Source organism: Hyperolius riggenbachi, chromosome 9 (assembly GCF_040937935.1).
Source record: "Hyperolius riggenbachi isolate aHypRig1 chromosome 9, aHypRig1.pri, whole genome shotgun sequence".
Lineage (NCBI taxonomy): Eukaryota > Metazoa > Chordata > Amphibia > Anura > Hyperoliidae > Hyperolius > Hyperolius riggenbachi.
Window position 1 is genome coordinate 219,385,839 of NC_090654.1, and position 16,183 is coordinate 219,402,021.

At 45.6% G+C, this 16,183-nt stretch overlaps 1 protein-coding gene across 4 annotated transcripts in view; it reads right to left on the reverse strand.

The window, feature by feature from the left end:
- The window catches only part of TTC6 (tetratricopeptide repeat domain 6), a 201,699-nt gene that overhangs the window by 174,363 nt on the left and 11,153 nt on the right, over window positions 1-16,183 (reverse strand). For all 4 annotated transcript variants that reach the window (XM_068254020.1, XM_068254019.1, XM_068254018.1 and 1 more), the window contains exon 4: window positions 3,428-3,628. In XM_068254020.1, the coding sequence (XP_068110121.1) occupies window positions 3,428-3,628 (201 nt within the window). The remainder of the gene's footprint in view (window positions 1-3,427; window positions 3,629-16,183) is intronic.

Sequence of the window (16,183 nt, forward strand, 5' to 3'; positions counted from 1 at the left end):
AAGTTATTTTAAAGCAAAGATGAAAAATTATCACCTAGGAGAAAACTTAGGAGAAAAGGGGAATTGCATATGGGCCCAGGTGTATATTGTGCTGGCTTTGGAACTCTCAGTAAAAAAAAACATTCCGCAGAGATCACCTGACAGGCCTAAAGATGTTGTCACCTGTGTTTTAGAATGTAAATTAGGGAGAGGAAAGATTTTACATTGGACAAACACTTATTAAATAACATACAATGAGATGCGAAACTTTGGGCAACCTTGTTAATCGTCATAATTTTCCTGTATAAATCGTTGGTTGTTACGATAAAAAATGTCAGTTAAATATTTGAGAAGTGAAATGAAGTTTATTGGATTTACAGAAAGTGCGCAATAATTGTTTAAATAAAATGAGACAGATGCATACATTTGGGCACTGTTGTCATTATATTGATTCCAAAACCTTTAGAACTAATTATTGGAACTCAAATTGGCTTGATAAGCTCGGTGATCCCTGACCTACATACACAGGTGAATCCAATTATGAGAAAGAGTATTTAAGGGGGTCAATTGTAAGTATCCCTCCTCTTTTAATTTTCTCTGAAGAGTAGCAACATGGGGGTCTCAAAACAACTCTCAAATGACCTGAAGACAAAGATTGTTCACCATCATGGTTTAGGGGAAGGATACAGAAAGCTGTCTCAGAGATTTCAGCTGTCTGTTTCCACAGTTAGGAACATATTGAGGAAATGGAAGATCACAGGCTCAGTTCAAATTAAGGCTCAAAGTAACAGACCAACAAAAATCTCAGATAGACAGAAGTGACAAATGGTGAGAACAGTCAACCCACAGACCAGCACCAAAGACCTACAACATCATCTTGCTGCAGATGGAGTCACTGTGCATCATTCAACCATTCGGTGCACTTTACACAAGGAGATGCTGTATGCGAGAGGAATAATTGAAAATCTTTGGTGTGAGTTAACCTTCCTGGCGGTAACCCGCGCAGGAGGTTTTCTCAGGCCCTTCTGGGCTGATTTGCTTAATTTTTACTTTTTGCTAGCTGCGTCAGCACACCGATCGCCGCCGCCCCGCGCTCAATCGCCGCTATCCGTCGCGTCGCGCCCCCCCCAATCAGTGCCAGGCAGCGCTGAGGGGTGGATCAGGACTCCCAATGACGTCACGACGTCGCTGACGTCATCCCGCCCCGTCGCCATGGCGACGGGGGAAGCCCTCCAGGAAATCCCGTTCTTTGAACGGGATTTCCTGATCGGAGATCGCCGAAGGGGGCAGGGCAGGCTGAGCAGCGGCTATCATGTAGCGAGCCCTGGGCTCGCTACATGATTTAAAAAAAAAAAAAACTGCTGCGCTGCCTCCTGGCGGAATTCATTAGACCGCCAGGAGGGTTAAAGAGAGCTGTTCATGCTCTGAAGCCATCAAACCTGAATGAACTAGATATGTTTTGTAAAGAGGAATGGTCCAAAATACCTTCAACCAAAATCCAGACTCTCATTGGAACCTACGGGAAGCGTTTAGAGGCTGTAATTTCTGCAAAAGGAGGATCTACTAAATATTATATATTAATATTATATAAATAATAAAATATTGATTTTGTTTCTTTTTTTGTGGTGCCCAAATTTATGCAAATTTATGCATCTGCCTAATTTTGTTAAAACATTATTGCACACTTTCTGTAAATCCAATAAACTTCATTTCACTTCTCAAATATCACTGTGTGTGTCTCCTGTATGATATATTTAACTGACATTTTTTATCGTAACAACCAACGATTTAAACAGGAAAATCATGACGATTAACAAGGTTGCCCAAACTTTAACATCCCACTGAAAATTAATACTGTATTAATACTTAATAAGCAATTTTATTAATTATGTTTATTATCAATTAAGTATTTCCCACTACATTTCAGGCATTAGATAAAATAGGTCATTCAAATCAACATTTTTCTATTTTCTTATAGTTATTTGCCATACTTATAGGAGTCACAGGAATATACATACCAGTACTTAGCATTTGGTACCCACTTTTCAACTTAAATGTCATTTCCTCTTCCTGCAGTGATGTCATTGGCTCCTCCTGGGATGATGCAGATAGCTGCAGGAGTGCCTGCTCTCCAGTTCTGAGAATTACTCCATATGTATAAAAAGGCAAATAAACTGGCTCCCCAAAAGAGAACTATTTTTCACCACTTTGATCATGGAGAACTTCAAGAGGGAAGAGCAAGAGGGTAGTTTTTGGTGACTTCAAGTACAAGTCAATAGGCTTCTGGTTTCCAATTACTTTTATGATCTTATGCTCATTTAGGTGGTGCTTCTTTACTCCACATTTAGGATATTTAGGGCTTGATTCACAAAGCGGTGCTAACCTAGTTAGCACTCCTAAAGACTTTGGGCTTGATAAGTAGGGTGCTAACTAGGTTAACACCGTTTTGACAATAAGATCGCGCGCAACGTCCCGCGCGCAAAACCACGATGCGACAATAACGGCGCATCCGATGCACCTATAAGGTCGCATGGGGTGCGACCTTAACGTCGCACTATGCAACGTTAAAGTCACACTCCATGCAACCTTATAGGCGCAAAGTTTTGCGCGCGAGTTGATTTTAGCACGCCTAAACTCAGTTTAGGCGTGAAGAGGGGCTTTTCACAAGCGTGCTAACAGTTAGCACTGCTTTGTGAATCAAGTCATTCATCTCCAACTTTTCAGCTGTTCTCATGTTTTATATGGTGAAAAAGTGAAAATAAATGGAATTTTCCCTATTTTTATGAACAGGTCCCTTAATGTTACTACTACATCAAGGTTGGTGTACGCATCAATTTGTCATCCAGTTCAAATGTAAATGATCTTTTGGGGTGACATGGACATGTCTGTACAAGGTTTATGGCTTTGGGCAACTGAGATGTTTTTATGCATTCTACAGGTAGTCCCCCACTTATGAGCGATCCACTGATATAAATGACCTGAAAATGTGAAATATGACTCCTTGGGAACAAGTAAAAAAAAGTTTTTTGTAAAGACCTTGTAGTTTTTACAAAAATCATTTTTTTAAATTTCAAAGAAAAAAGTGTTTTTAAACAGGTAAAATTATATTTTGCTGCATACACTGAGCACAATGGGAGGCAAAGGTGACACAGTTGGGGGGCAGAGGTGGCACAGCGGGGGACACTGAAGGCATGGGAAAGCAGAGGTGACACAGAGGGGGACACTGGAGGCACAGGGAGGCAGAGGGGAAGTTAAGGGGACAGAGGTTGCATGGTGTTTCAACTTATAGACAGATTGAGGTTAAGATCGAACCTGCGGTACAGTCACTATCTCATTCCTTAATCGGGGACTACCTGTATCTTCTGACCAAATTGGCTTCAAAGTGTGTACAAGTGTGATTGTATGACTTTCTCATAAATAAAACAAATGATTAGGAGCTCTAACACACCTGAGCTGCAGATTTGAGCACTTGTTTAGCTTCTTCTTCAGTCATTTCCTCTTCCTGCGGTGATGTCATTGGCTCCTCCTGGGATAATGCAGATAGCTGCAGGAGTGCCTGGTCCTCATCATCCGTATCCGTGAAAGAGGACAATTGTATTGACAGCTTGTCATCGCTCAGCGTGACATCTGCGCCAGAATCCAAGAGGCTCTACATTTTGGAGAATATGAAATTACATTTATTATATAACATTCTCCAGAAGAATAAGAGGTGTATGTTGGTTTACACTTCAACTCCCGCTACATTTGGTATTAAACGGGCCATAGATATCAGAAGGCATTCATCAACTTTGGCAAAATTTACATAGTTATATAGTTACTGTGGTTAAAAAAAGACATCTGTCCATCAAGTTCAACTAGGAAAGGGAAAAAAAAAAACCTGAAGGTACACATATCCAAGATGATACAGGGAAAGGTGAAAAACCTTACAACGCCGGGGCCAATAAGTCTTAAAACGGAAAAATTCCTTCCCGACTCCAGATGGCAGTCAGATAAATCCCTGGATCAACTATCTTGGGAATTACCTAGTAATTATAGCCGTGGATGCTTTTCAATGCAAGGAGAGCATCCAAGCCCTTTAAATGCAGATATAGCGCCTGATTCACAAAGCGGTGATAACTAAGTTATCACGCCTAAAAGACTTTAGGCGTGATAACCTTTGCACCCCTGAGTTAGCACCGCTTTGTGCTAGTTATCGCGCGCAAAGTCCCGCACGCAGCGCCCATAGGGTTTAATGGGCGCTTTCGCGCATCGCGCTGTGAGGCGGGAATTTCGCGCAAGTTTTTTCTTATCACGCCGAAACTGAGTTTAGGCGTGATAAAGGGCTTTTCACTGGCGTGCAAATTGTTTGCACCGCTTTGTGAATCAGGCCCATAGAGTTTGCCATAACTACTTCCTAAGGTAAGATATTCCAGATTTTAACCACTCTCACTGTGAAGGACCCTTTCTAAATAGATGGCAAAAACTTTTTTTCTCCATCGACTTACTCTTGTTTTATCTTTCCCTAAACACAAAAGCCAAAGGTCAAACGGGTTATACCCGTGAAACGGCTGTTAGGCTCCTCCCAGTGCTGGCCTTAGGTTTCAGAGCGCCCTGAGCGAAACCGGATTTTTGTCCCCCCCCCCCATTCATCCTCTTCCCGTGTGCACGCACGCACACACACACACATAGGCCCATATGCAATTCGCCTTTTCTCCTGAGATATCTCCTAGAACAGTGGTTCTTAACCTTTTTGACGTCGTGACACATCACACCAAATGCTCAGATCTCTGTGACACATCACATATGTATAATAGAAAAAATACTATTAATAGCCACGAATGGATGGAAAGAGTGCATTATCCTGAATATACTTAAAAATGAAGGCTAGAACCTTTCAGGAATATTAATAAAACAATCAGTGGGACAGTTAGCCCCCCCCCCCCCCCATTTAGAATGATAGCACAGCAACAACAATTTGCACCACGCGTTATAGGCGCAGTGCGCCCCCCCCCCCCCCCCCCGTAAAGAAATATGCCCTGACTCAGTATAGGTGCCCCCGGTATAGGATCTCATGTGTAGGTGCCCTCAATATAGGTTGCCAAGCATAGGTGCCCCCAGTATAGGAAGTCAGTTGAAGGTCTCCATCGCCCCTATAGGTAGCCAGCTATTGGTGCCTCCAGTATAGGTAGCCATGTGTTGGTGCCCTCAGTAAAGGTAGCCAGCTACAGGCGCCCCCTTGGAAGCTCCGGTCACACAGGTCAAAGGCCGGCTATGGCCCCTCCCACTTGTTTGACTTTACTGATGTATCTTTGGGAATAAAGTGTGTAAGCATTAATCCTTCGGTGCCTGTTTTTTTCCTCTGTACACATTTTATCTTATCCCTTAATGGTTTAGATTGTAATGGCTCATACATCCGTCCAACATAATGCACAACATGATGATCAACAAGTTATTTACCTGACAAGTATGTACACACATCAACCAACTAAACAACCAACTCACTTAACCCTTTGGGGACCGGCTGCCTAACCCTCCTTAAGGACCAGGCCATTTTACATGCGGATGGGGGTGCATTTGGGGGTGTCAGGCAGCCAGATCCCCAGTATTGCTAGCTAGCCCGGTGCCCCTAAAATGCCAGAAGCCTTTACTCACCTCCCAGGCTCCAGCAATGAGCAGCTCTAGTCCCCTCCGCCCTGGCCGGCATCCTCGCTTGCACTGCTGTTAAGTTCCGGGTCGCGGCTTGATGACGTCATCAAGGCGGGACCTGACACTTACTTCAGAGCGAGCAGAGATGCCGGCCAGAGCGGAGGGGAGCGATGATCACCGCTGCTCTAATAGTGATCACTACGATCCGCAGGCGATCATAGTGATTATGTGATCAGGAACCAATTGCGATGGCACCTGAACACGATCGTTCAGGAGCGGAAACGGCAGGTGGTGTAAATCCTACGCCACATCAGGCTTAGACAGCCACAAGTGCGGCGTAGGATTTACCATCAGCGGTCCCCAAAATGTTAAATACTATGCGTGCAAGCTAAACAACAAACTGCACAAAATGTCTGCATTCAAAAACAACAAAGCTGTTCAAAAGACTTCTACACACGTTCCAACCTGCACTATAGTTGGGCAGATGGATCCACCAGGCGGATCTGGCAAACAACCTGTTATCAGTTGATCATCTGGTTGTTTGCTAACCGTACACACAACCAACTATCTTCCAACAGACCAAGTTGGACAAATTTTTGGTACGTGTGTATGAGCCTTATGCTGGGAATACATGGAATGTTTCTGCGGCTCGATTCTGCCGCCCGATCGATTCCCCGCTCGATTTCGTGCCGTATTCTCTTATCCTCCATTCATTTTTCGTTTCTTTTCCAATTGTTCTTTATGCAAAATCGAGCGCGGAATCGATCGGGCAGGAGATCGGACATGTCAGAAATTATCAATCGAGCCATCTAAATGGCTCAAAAACGTACCGTGTATTCCCAGCATTATGCCTAGTCACACCATACATTAGATTTTCTGTAATTAGATTATTTTCCGTAACGTACTGGTAGAGACTGGTCATTATCTCTGGTGCATTGTCTTCTGGTTATCTCCTGTTGAGTAGAACAATGCCTAATTGCTAGGCAGAGAGATGGTTAGATAGATAATTTCCAACATGTTGGAATTTATCTATCTGGCAGGTAAATCTAACAGAAAATCTAAAGTGTCCCATACACTGGTCGATTTCAGCCATCGATTGATGGATGGGTTCTATAGAATCCATCGATCGATAAGAAATCGATTCTATCAAATTCCCAGATTTGGAGCCAATTTCGATGGATTTGATCTATCTGACAGGATGGAAAATCTAGGTCGATCTGATCGATGGCCCATATAGTTGCATTGGATCTAACGGCCAAATATTACATTTAGATAGATTTCCAATAGATTTCATTCTGAAATCTATTGGAAATCTGTTCCTAGTGTGTGGCACACATCAGATAGATTCCTGTCAGATTCGACTTGACAGGCATCTGACAGAAATCTATCTGATGGTCAAATCTGCTGCAAATCTATAAGTGTATGGCCACCTTTTCTACAGAAAATTGTGTGGTGCTAGGCATTATGCCCGATGGGTCAGGATTATTTTTTCCTTTTATCTCTCAGTGCTGTATAATGTGCATACATGTCTTCTACCCCTATGTAGTTGATGGGTTCACTGTACCAGCTGTAATCCACCATTGTCTTGTAAACTATTGTCAACTGTTGTATTGTTCACATATTGTGTTGTTATACCTTGATTCTGCTGTACAACAATACTAATAATGAATTTAACAACATGTTTATTTCATTATTTCATCTCATTACCAAATGTTATCTACATGTACAGTTTTTAAAAACTGTTACAGGTCAGAGGCATTCTAAACCCCCATTAACTTTGATTCATTTAACCACCTTCCTGTATGTTTCCTGTGATGTATGGACTAAACTATACTGTGAACAGGTTCTTACATAATACTGAAAAACACATTTCTGCTCTTTTGTGTTATGTCAGGCTAGACCTGACAACTACACAAGAAATGGATAGGTGTTTTTAAGAACATATACAATCAGTGATGTAGGTCACTGTTCACTAAAGACATAGGTTCACCTTTGCAGAGCAGTAAAATTGTCGTGACACTGGCAGCAAAATACACACATTAGGCTCTGGGAAGTTATGAGTGTCTGTGTGTGTTATTCCATCATCTGTCAAAAGTGGACAACTACCTCAAGTGAAGCGAACATCCATCAATGTCTGCCACCTTCCAATCCTCCATTCCTGCTAAGTGCATACAGGGTACCTGCTTAAAGATTCTGGACGGTTCCCCTGAGCTTTCTACATCCGCTTCCCTACTCCACTTTACAAGGCCAGTAGTGCATATCAGTAAATGTAGGCGCAGATTGCGCCTGATAATTTAGGCCACTATATAAATTGCAGCAATGGTGGCGCAATGCGAAGGAAATTTGAGTGCCAGCTCTATTGTGGCTATGGCAGGTGCCGGAGTTCTGATACACTATATCTGAACTTCAGGTTTAAAACTTAGCATAGATGGTCGAGAGCTTTAGTGGCAGTGAGACAGGATAGCAGCGACAGATAAAAGTAAAGTGTAACGATTGTGTAACGATTGGTGTAGCAACACAGACGTCTGATTATGTGGTGATCTGCAGAATCACCAATAATATAGACACTATACCTGATTATGTGGCGATCTGCAGTATCACCAATAATGCAAATATAGCTGACAGGATAGCAAGGTGTATAGTGCTTGGTGCAACAGTAACGGATACGTTTAGGGCCCTTTTCCACTAGAGCGATTGTGATTGCTGAATCGCAAAATCGCAAATCGCTAGTGATTTTAAAATCGCTAGGGTTGTTACTTTATCATAGAAATCATGAGAAGTATTTTCCACTACAGTGATTCGATTTGGAAATCGCTAATCGCAAATCGCAATCGCTTGCTGGAGCGATTTTTACAATGATAATGCAATGCAAATGAAAATCGCAAATCGCAATCGCATAACAGAATTAATGAAATCGCAAATCGCAATCGCTGGCGTTTGTGATTTGTGATTGCGATTGCTAGTGGAAAAGGGCCCTAAATGAGACCTCACCAGAGGAGCTGGTGGGTACTATCAGAAACAGTAACTGAGTAGCTTTAACTAAACCCCACCAGAGGAGCTGGTGGGTACTATCAGAAGAGCACCTCACCAGTGGTAAGGGTCCACTGGTGAGCAGAGAGGTCAGACAGGCTAAGTTCGAAAACTGAGAGGCAGATACAGTACAGAATCAGTAAGCAAAAGAGTAGTAGGTATTCAGGCAGAGGTCCAGCAACTAGATCAGATGGGCAGAAGTACAGAAACGTAAAGCAATAGCAGAGTCAGAGATAAGCCAGAGACATACACAGAATATCAATAATATACAATAAAGCAATAGTCCTAGTCTTGTGTGAAATCCCTGGTTTCCTCCCAGATCAAAGCACACCGGATACTAGTCTAAGGTCTGAGCGCTAACACGTATGTATTCGCAACAGCAGACAGGTTGCGACTGAAGGCTTTTGAAGCAGAGGAGACCCCACGGCCGCGCCCACTACCAATCAGCCAATCCTGAGCGGCGTGACTCCCCTCTGACGTCAGCCGACCGGCGGGTCAGCTGACGCGCCTCCTCCCAGCATAAAGGTCCTGTCTACGCGCGCGGCCGCGCAATACAGCAACCCTATGTGCTAATGACAATTCCGTCCCCAGCATGCTAGACGCCGGCGGAATGAAAAAAACCTCAGAGTAGGGAACTGAGGCGGCTGCTTAGACACCCTGCGTGCCCACAGCCGCAGATGTTACAGTACCCCCCCTTGAGGCGTGGACTCCGCACACGGGCCACCAGGTCTGTCAGGATGCAACCTATGGAACTCTTTTCTAAGTTCGTCTGCATGCATACGATGACTGGGAACCCAAGATCTCTCCTCAGGCCCATACCCCCTCCAATGAACCAGGTATTGTATAGAGTTGCGCACAGACCGAAAATCCAAAATTTGTTCTATCTCCTACTCAGGTTCCCCATCAATCACCATAGGGGGGGAGAGGAATCCACATATACTGCAGGTTTTAACAAGGACACATGGAATGTCTTAACACCTCTCCAACCAGATGGAAGTGAAACAGCATATGTGACCATATTGATTCTCTTGGAGACAGGGTATGGACCTATATATCTAGGGCCCAATTTGGCAGAGAGCTGCTTCAGAGCCAAATGTCGAGTAGACACTAGGGATGATCGGAACAGCTGAATTCCGATTTCGTCGAAATTTCGTGTACCGCATGCGAAAACCGAATTTCGTGTTCCGAATTTTCGTGTTCCGAGTGCATTTCTATTGAAGTCAATAGTGCCAACTTCTGCGGTTAATTGTAAATCCCCTGTACATGCTATCATCACCAAATTTGGCATGTATAATAAGCAGATGAGTAGGAACATGGTAAAAAAAAAATTGTGAAAAGACATTATAGTTTTTGAGCAAATAGATTTCAAAGTTTCATAGGAAAAATGTTTTTTAAACTGTGTAAAATGACACTGCTGCAGTACAGGTTACTGCATTCCGAGTTCTGTATACATATTGTATACATTTCATGAAAATAGACAGCGTGGGGTCCACCCTTCCAAGCCTCCTTATCTCGTTGTCTCCCATGCAGGCTGGGATAGCCAGAATGCGCAGTCCTGGCCACGTGGGGCTTCGCACCCTGAGCTATGCCAGCCCGCATGGTCCATGGTATGGGGGGGGGCTCTGGAGGAGAGGGGCGGTCAACCTCCCCCTCTCCCCCAGAGCCCTTGTCCAATCCATGGACAAGGGACTCTTCCCCACCTCCGGTGCCCCAGGAGGAGGTGGGGGCCACCGACATCCTGGGGGGTTCATGGTGCCATCCAGGGTTCCCCTTTAACAAGCGGACCACGGAAGCCGCCCCCTCCCCAGGAGAAATGAGTATAGGGGTACACGGTACCCCTTACCCATTTCAGCAGAGTTAAAAAAAGAAATAAAAACACGACAACGAAAAAAGTCCTTTATTGTTCTAAATTAACCAGGGATACTTACCTTGCGAAAATCCCACGCCAGTATCCTTAGAAGTGGTCCCACGCCAGTATCCTCTTAGGACATCTCACCACCCTCCCACACCGACGAACTCCCGCCACTGAATGGTCACAGTCAGCCTCTGCATCTGTATAGCAGAGGCTATGAACACGAAAATGTTGTCTTTGAAACAAGAAATTTCAGCAAACAGTGATGCAATCAAAATGGCCACTGGGAAATCCCGGAACGCTGGAGGCCACACTAGAGTGGCGAAACCAGCCATTTTTCACATAGATGGTGGGTCCAGGTGACCAGAGCAGGAGGTGCCCTGGTCCCCTGGATCCACCTATTTATGTGAAATAACGCTCAGTCTGACACTCTGAGGTGGCCTCCGGGGAACGGGAATTCCCTAGCAGCCATTTTGTTTATGACACTGTTTGCCAAAAATTCTTGTTTTAGCAAACAATTTTTGTGTTTTTAGCTTATGCAATACAGATTGCAGAGGCTGTCTATAGCCATTCAGCCCTGGGAGTTGGGCGGGTGCGTGGGACCACTCCTGAGGATACTGGCGTGGGACCACTCCTGAGGATACTGGCGTGGGATTATTGCAAGGTAAGTATCCCTGGTCAATCTAGAGCAATAAAGGACTTTTTTCGTTGTCGTGTTTTTATTTCTTTTTTTAACTCTCTGCTGAAATGGGTAAGGGGTACCGTGTACCCCTATACTCATTTACCCTGGGGAGGGGGCGGCTTCCGGAGTCTGCTTGTTAAAGGGGACCCCGGATGGCACCATGAACCCCCCCAGGACGTCGGCAGCCCCCACCTCCTCCTGGGGCACCGGAGGTGGGAAAGAGCCCCTTATCCATGGATTAGACAAGGGCTCTGGGGGAGAGGGGGAGGTTGGCCGCCCCTCTCCTCCAGAGCCCCCCCCCATACCATGGACCATGCGGGCTGGTATAGCTCAGGGTGCGAAGCCCCACGTGGCCGGGACTCCGCATTCTGGCTATCCCTGCCTGCATGGGGGACAAGAGGTTAAGGAGGCTTGGGAGGGGGGACCCCACGCTGTCTGTTTTCATGAAATGTATACAATATGTATACAGAACTCGGAATGCAGTAGTAACCTGTACTGCAGCAGTGTCATTTTACACAGTTTAAAAACTATAAGCTCAAAAAACTATAAGGTCTTTTCACAATTTTTTTTTTACCATGTTCCTACTCATCTGCTTAATATACATGCCAAATTTGGTGATGATAGCATGTAAGGGGGCTTCACAATTAACCACGGAATTTAGCACTATTGACCTCAATGTAAACGCGAATTTGGTACTCGGAATTACCGAATTATCGAGTTTCGAGTGCTTACTCGGAACTGCCAAATTCCGATGGCAAACTCGAAATTCGGAATCCGAGAGCTCAGCCCTAGTAGACACCCACACCAAATCCCCAGGTGCAAAGTCCCACTCTCCCGAACGTTCCCTGTCTGCCTGTTTTTTCTGGGTCACAAAAGCCTTCTTGAGATTTTTCTGAACCATAGCCCAGATCTCTTTCAAAGTTCCCTGCCACTCCTCCAGTGCTGGGAAAGGAGATGCCACCACAGGCAAAGAAGAGAACTTAGGGGATATCCTCAAATTATTATTGGCAAACTCTGCAAACGCAAGAATTTGACCCAATCGGTCTGGGCGTCTGCCACATAACACCTCAGAAACTGTTCCAGGGACTGGTTAACCTTTTCCGTTTGCCCATTCGTCTGTGGGTGGTAGTTGGAGGAAAATGATAGGTTCATGCCCAGATGATTACAAAAGGCCCTCCAAAATTTAGAGATGAACTGGATTCCCCTATCTGACACCACATTCTCCGGGATACCATGCAAACGAAAAATGTGGTGAATGAAGAGCTCTGCCAGTTCTTGAGCAGAGGAGAGTCCATCCAAAGGGATGAAATGGGCCATTTTACTGAACCTATCAACTACCACCCATATGACAGTTTTTCCCTGAGACCTGGGCAGTTCCCCTATAAAGTCCATGGACAAGTGTGTCCATGGCTGCTCTGGCACAGGCAGTGACTGTAAGGTGCTAACGGGAGCTCATCTGGAGGGTTTGCTCCTGGCACAAACAGAACAGCTCCCCACAAAGTCCTTACAGTCAGATACAATGGAAGGCCACCAAACACATCTGCTCAATAACTCCTGCGTACGTGCAAAACACCAGGGTGACCTGCATTCTTATGAGAGTGAAACACATGAAGAATCTTAAGTCTGAACTGGAGGGGTACAAACAGAACTCCATCTGGTTTCCCTTCTGGGGCTTCCTGCTGAAATGGGCTCAGTATAGTGGCCCATTCCAGGCCTCAATATCAGTGGAACCAGAGGAGTGAGGCGGCAACCCCTCCACTTGGATCTCGGTAACTCCCACTGTGACTTTCTCCAAACAATGATGATGACAGTAGGAGGACCAGGCTAACAATTGTCTGGAACTCCAGTCAATCTGAGGTGAGTGTTTTCTAAGCCACGGCATACCGAGAATCACTGTAGAGGTAGACATCTCTAGAACCAAAAACTGTATCTGTTCCTTATGCAACATCCCCAACTGACACAACAATAACGGAGTCTGAGTGAGTGGTAATTTCCCTTGCAACAGTGAATCATCCATTGCAGGCACTATAATCTGACGTTCCACAGGACAGAGAGGAAAACCAAACTTAATGGCGAAGTCATATGCCATTATAACTGTAGAACCCGAGTCTACAAAGGCCTGGGTGGAATGAACTTGATCCTCCCAGGTAATAGAACACGGGAGACGTACACGCTTATTCTTTAGAGGTAAGACTGGATCACCTAGGGTAGTACCTCCAGCTACACCTAGGCGATGGAGTTTTCCACCTTCTGGGGACAATTTGCTACGATATGCCCCTTCTCTGCACAATAAAGACAGAGTTTCTCGGTACGCCTCCTGTTCTTCTCCACCTCAGTGAGCTTGCACTGTCCAATTTGCATTGGCTCATCATGCGGAGGAGAGGAAGGAACAGGAGGAGAGAACATACCAGAAGCAAGTCTCCCTGGCGTTCTGCCTCGAGTCTGCCTCTGGTATCGCACCCGGCGATCAATTTTAATTGCCAGGGACTTTAATCAGCCATCAACTGACTTAGGCTCAGGGTGACCTAACATAAGATCAGCCACTGCATCGGATAACCATGACAAAAAACAATCTAGTAATGCATACTGCCCCCATATGGCTGACACCGCCCACTTTCTGAACTCAGCGGCATCATTTTCAACTGAGTTATGACCCTGTCTGAGGGTCTTAAGCTTCCTCTCTGACGTCATTGCTAAATTCGGATCATCATATATAACTGCCATCGCTTTAAAGAAGTCCTGAACAGAGGCCAAAGCCTCATGCCCCTCAGGGAGACTGTAGGCCCAGGACTACGAATCACCTGATAATAAGGTCTTTATCAGTGTGACTCTCTGGCTCTCTGTGCCTGAAGATACTGGCCGTAACTCAAAATAAGAAAGGCACCGGTGCTTAAAGTTTCTGAAGTCAGAGCGATGCCCTGAACATTTTTCAGGAGGGGGCATCCTGGGCTCATTAACTGGAGGGGATAACACTTGTGCATTAGAATTTTTCAGCCGATTAACTGCCTCAAGCAATTGGTCTGTCTGGGCCTGCTGAACGTTAACCGTCTTGACGAGATCAGTAACGGTCGTGGTCAAAAGTTCAATCCGATTGCACAGTGTATCCATATTTTTTCTGGTCTGCTGTTCTGTAATGATTGTGTAACGATTGGTGTAGCAACACAGACGTCTGATTATGTGGTGATCTGCAGAATCACCAATAATACAGATGCTATTCCTGATTATGCGGCGATCTGCAGTATCACCAATAATGCAAATATAGCTGACAGGATAGCAAGGTGTATAGTGCTTGGTGCAACAGTAACGGATAAGTTTAATGAGACCTCACCAGAGGAGCTGGTGGGTACTATCAGAAACAGTAACTGAGTAGCTTTAACTAAACCCCACCAGAGGAGCTGGTGGGTACTATCAGAAGAGCACCTCACCAGTGGCAAGGGCCCACTGGTGAGCAGAGAGGTCAGACAGGCTAGGTCGAAAACTGAGAGGCAGATACAGTACAGAATCAGTAAGCAAAAGAGTAGTAGGTATTCAGGCAGAGGTCCAGCAACTAGATCAGATGGGCAGAAGTACAGAAACGTAAAGCAATAGCAGAATCAGAGATAAGCTAGAGTCATACACAGAATATCAGTAATATACAATAAAGCAATAGTCCTAGTCTTGTGTGAAATCCCTGGTTTCCTCCCAGATCAAAGCACACCGGATACTAGTCTAAGGTCTGAGCGCTAACACGTATGTATTCGCAACAGCAGACAGGTTGCGACTGAAGACTGAAGGCTTTGAAGCAGAGGAGACCCCACGGCCGCGCCCACTACCAATCAGCCAATCCTGAGCGGCGTGACTCCCCTCTGACGTCAGCCGACCAGCGGGTCAGCTGACGCGCCTCCTCCCAGCATAAAGGTCCTGTCTACGCACGCGGCCGCGCGATACAGCAACCCTATGTGCTAATGACAATTCCGTCCCCGGCGTGCTAGACGCCGGCGGAACTGAAAAAACTTCCGGGCAGGGAACTGAGGCGGCTGCGGAGACACCCTGCGTGCCCGCAGCTGCAGATGTTACATAAAGATTAGTGTTAGGTGTAGGTGAGGAGGAGATATTGTTAAGCATTAGTAAGGGAGTTAGTGTTAGGCATAGATGGGGGATTAGTGTTAGGTATAGGGAGGGAGGGTAGTGTTAGGCCTAGGTAGTGAGGGTAGTGTTAAGCATAGATAGGGGGAGTTAGCGTTAGGTATAGGTGGGGGGGTAGTGTTAGGCATAGATGAGGGATTAGTGTTAGGTATAGGGAGGGAGGGTAGTGTTAGGCCTAGTTAGTGTTAAGCGTAGATGGGGGGATTAGCGTTAGGTATAGGTGGGGGGGTAGTGTTAGGCATAGATGGGGGATTAGTATTAGGTATAGGGAGGGAGGGTAGTGTTAGGCCTAGGTAGTGAGGGTAGTGTTAGGCGTAGATAGGGGGCGTTAGCGTTAGGTATAGGTGGGGGGGTAGTGTTAGGCATAGATGGGGGAATAGTGTTAGGTATAGGGAGAGAGGGTAGTGTTAGGCCTAGATAGTGTGGGTGGTTTTAGGTGTAGATAGGGGGCATTAGCGTTAGGTATAGGTGGGGGGGTAGTGTTAGGCATAGATGGGGGATTAGTACTAGGTATAGGGAGGGAGGGTAGTGTTAGGCCTAGGTAGTGAGGGTAGTGTTAGACGTAGATAGGGGGAGTTAGCGTTAGGTATAGGTGGGGGGGTAGTGTTAGGCATAGATGGTGGATTAGTATTAGGTATAGGGAGGGAGGGTAGTGTTAGGCCTAGGTAGTGAGGGTAGTGTTAGGCGTAGATAGGGGGAGTTAGCGTTAGGTATAGGTGGGGGGGTAGTGTTAGGCATAGATGGGGGATTAGTATTAGGTATAGGGAGGGAGGGTAGTGTTAGGCCTAGGTAGTGAGGGTAGTGTTAGGCGTAGATAGGGTGGGTTAGCGTTAGGTATAGGTGGGGGGTAGTGTTAGGCATAGATGGGGGATTAGTGTTAGGTATAGGGA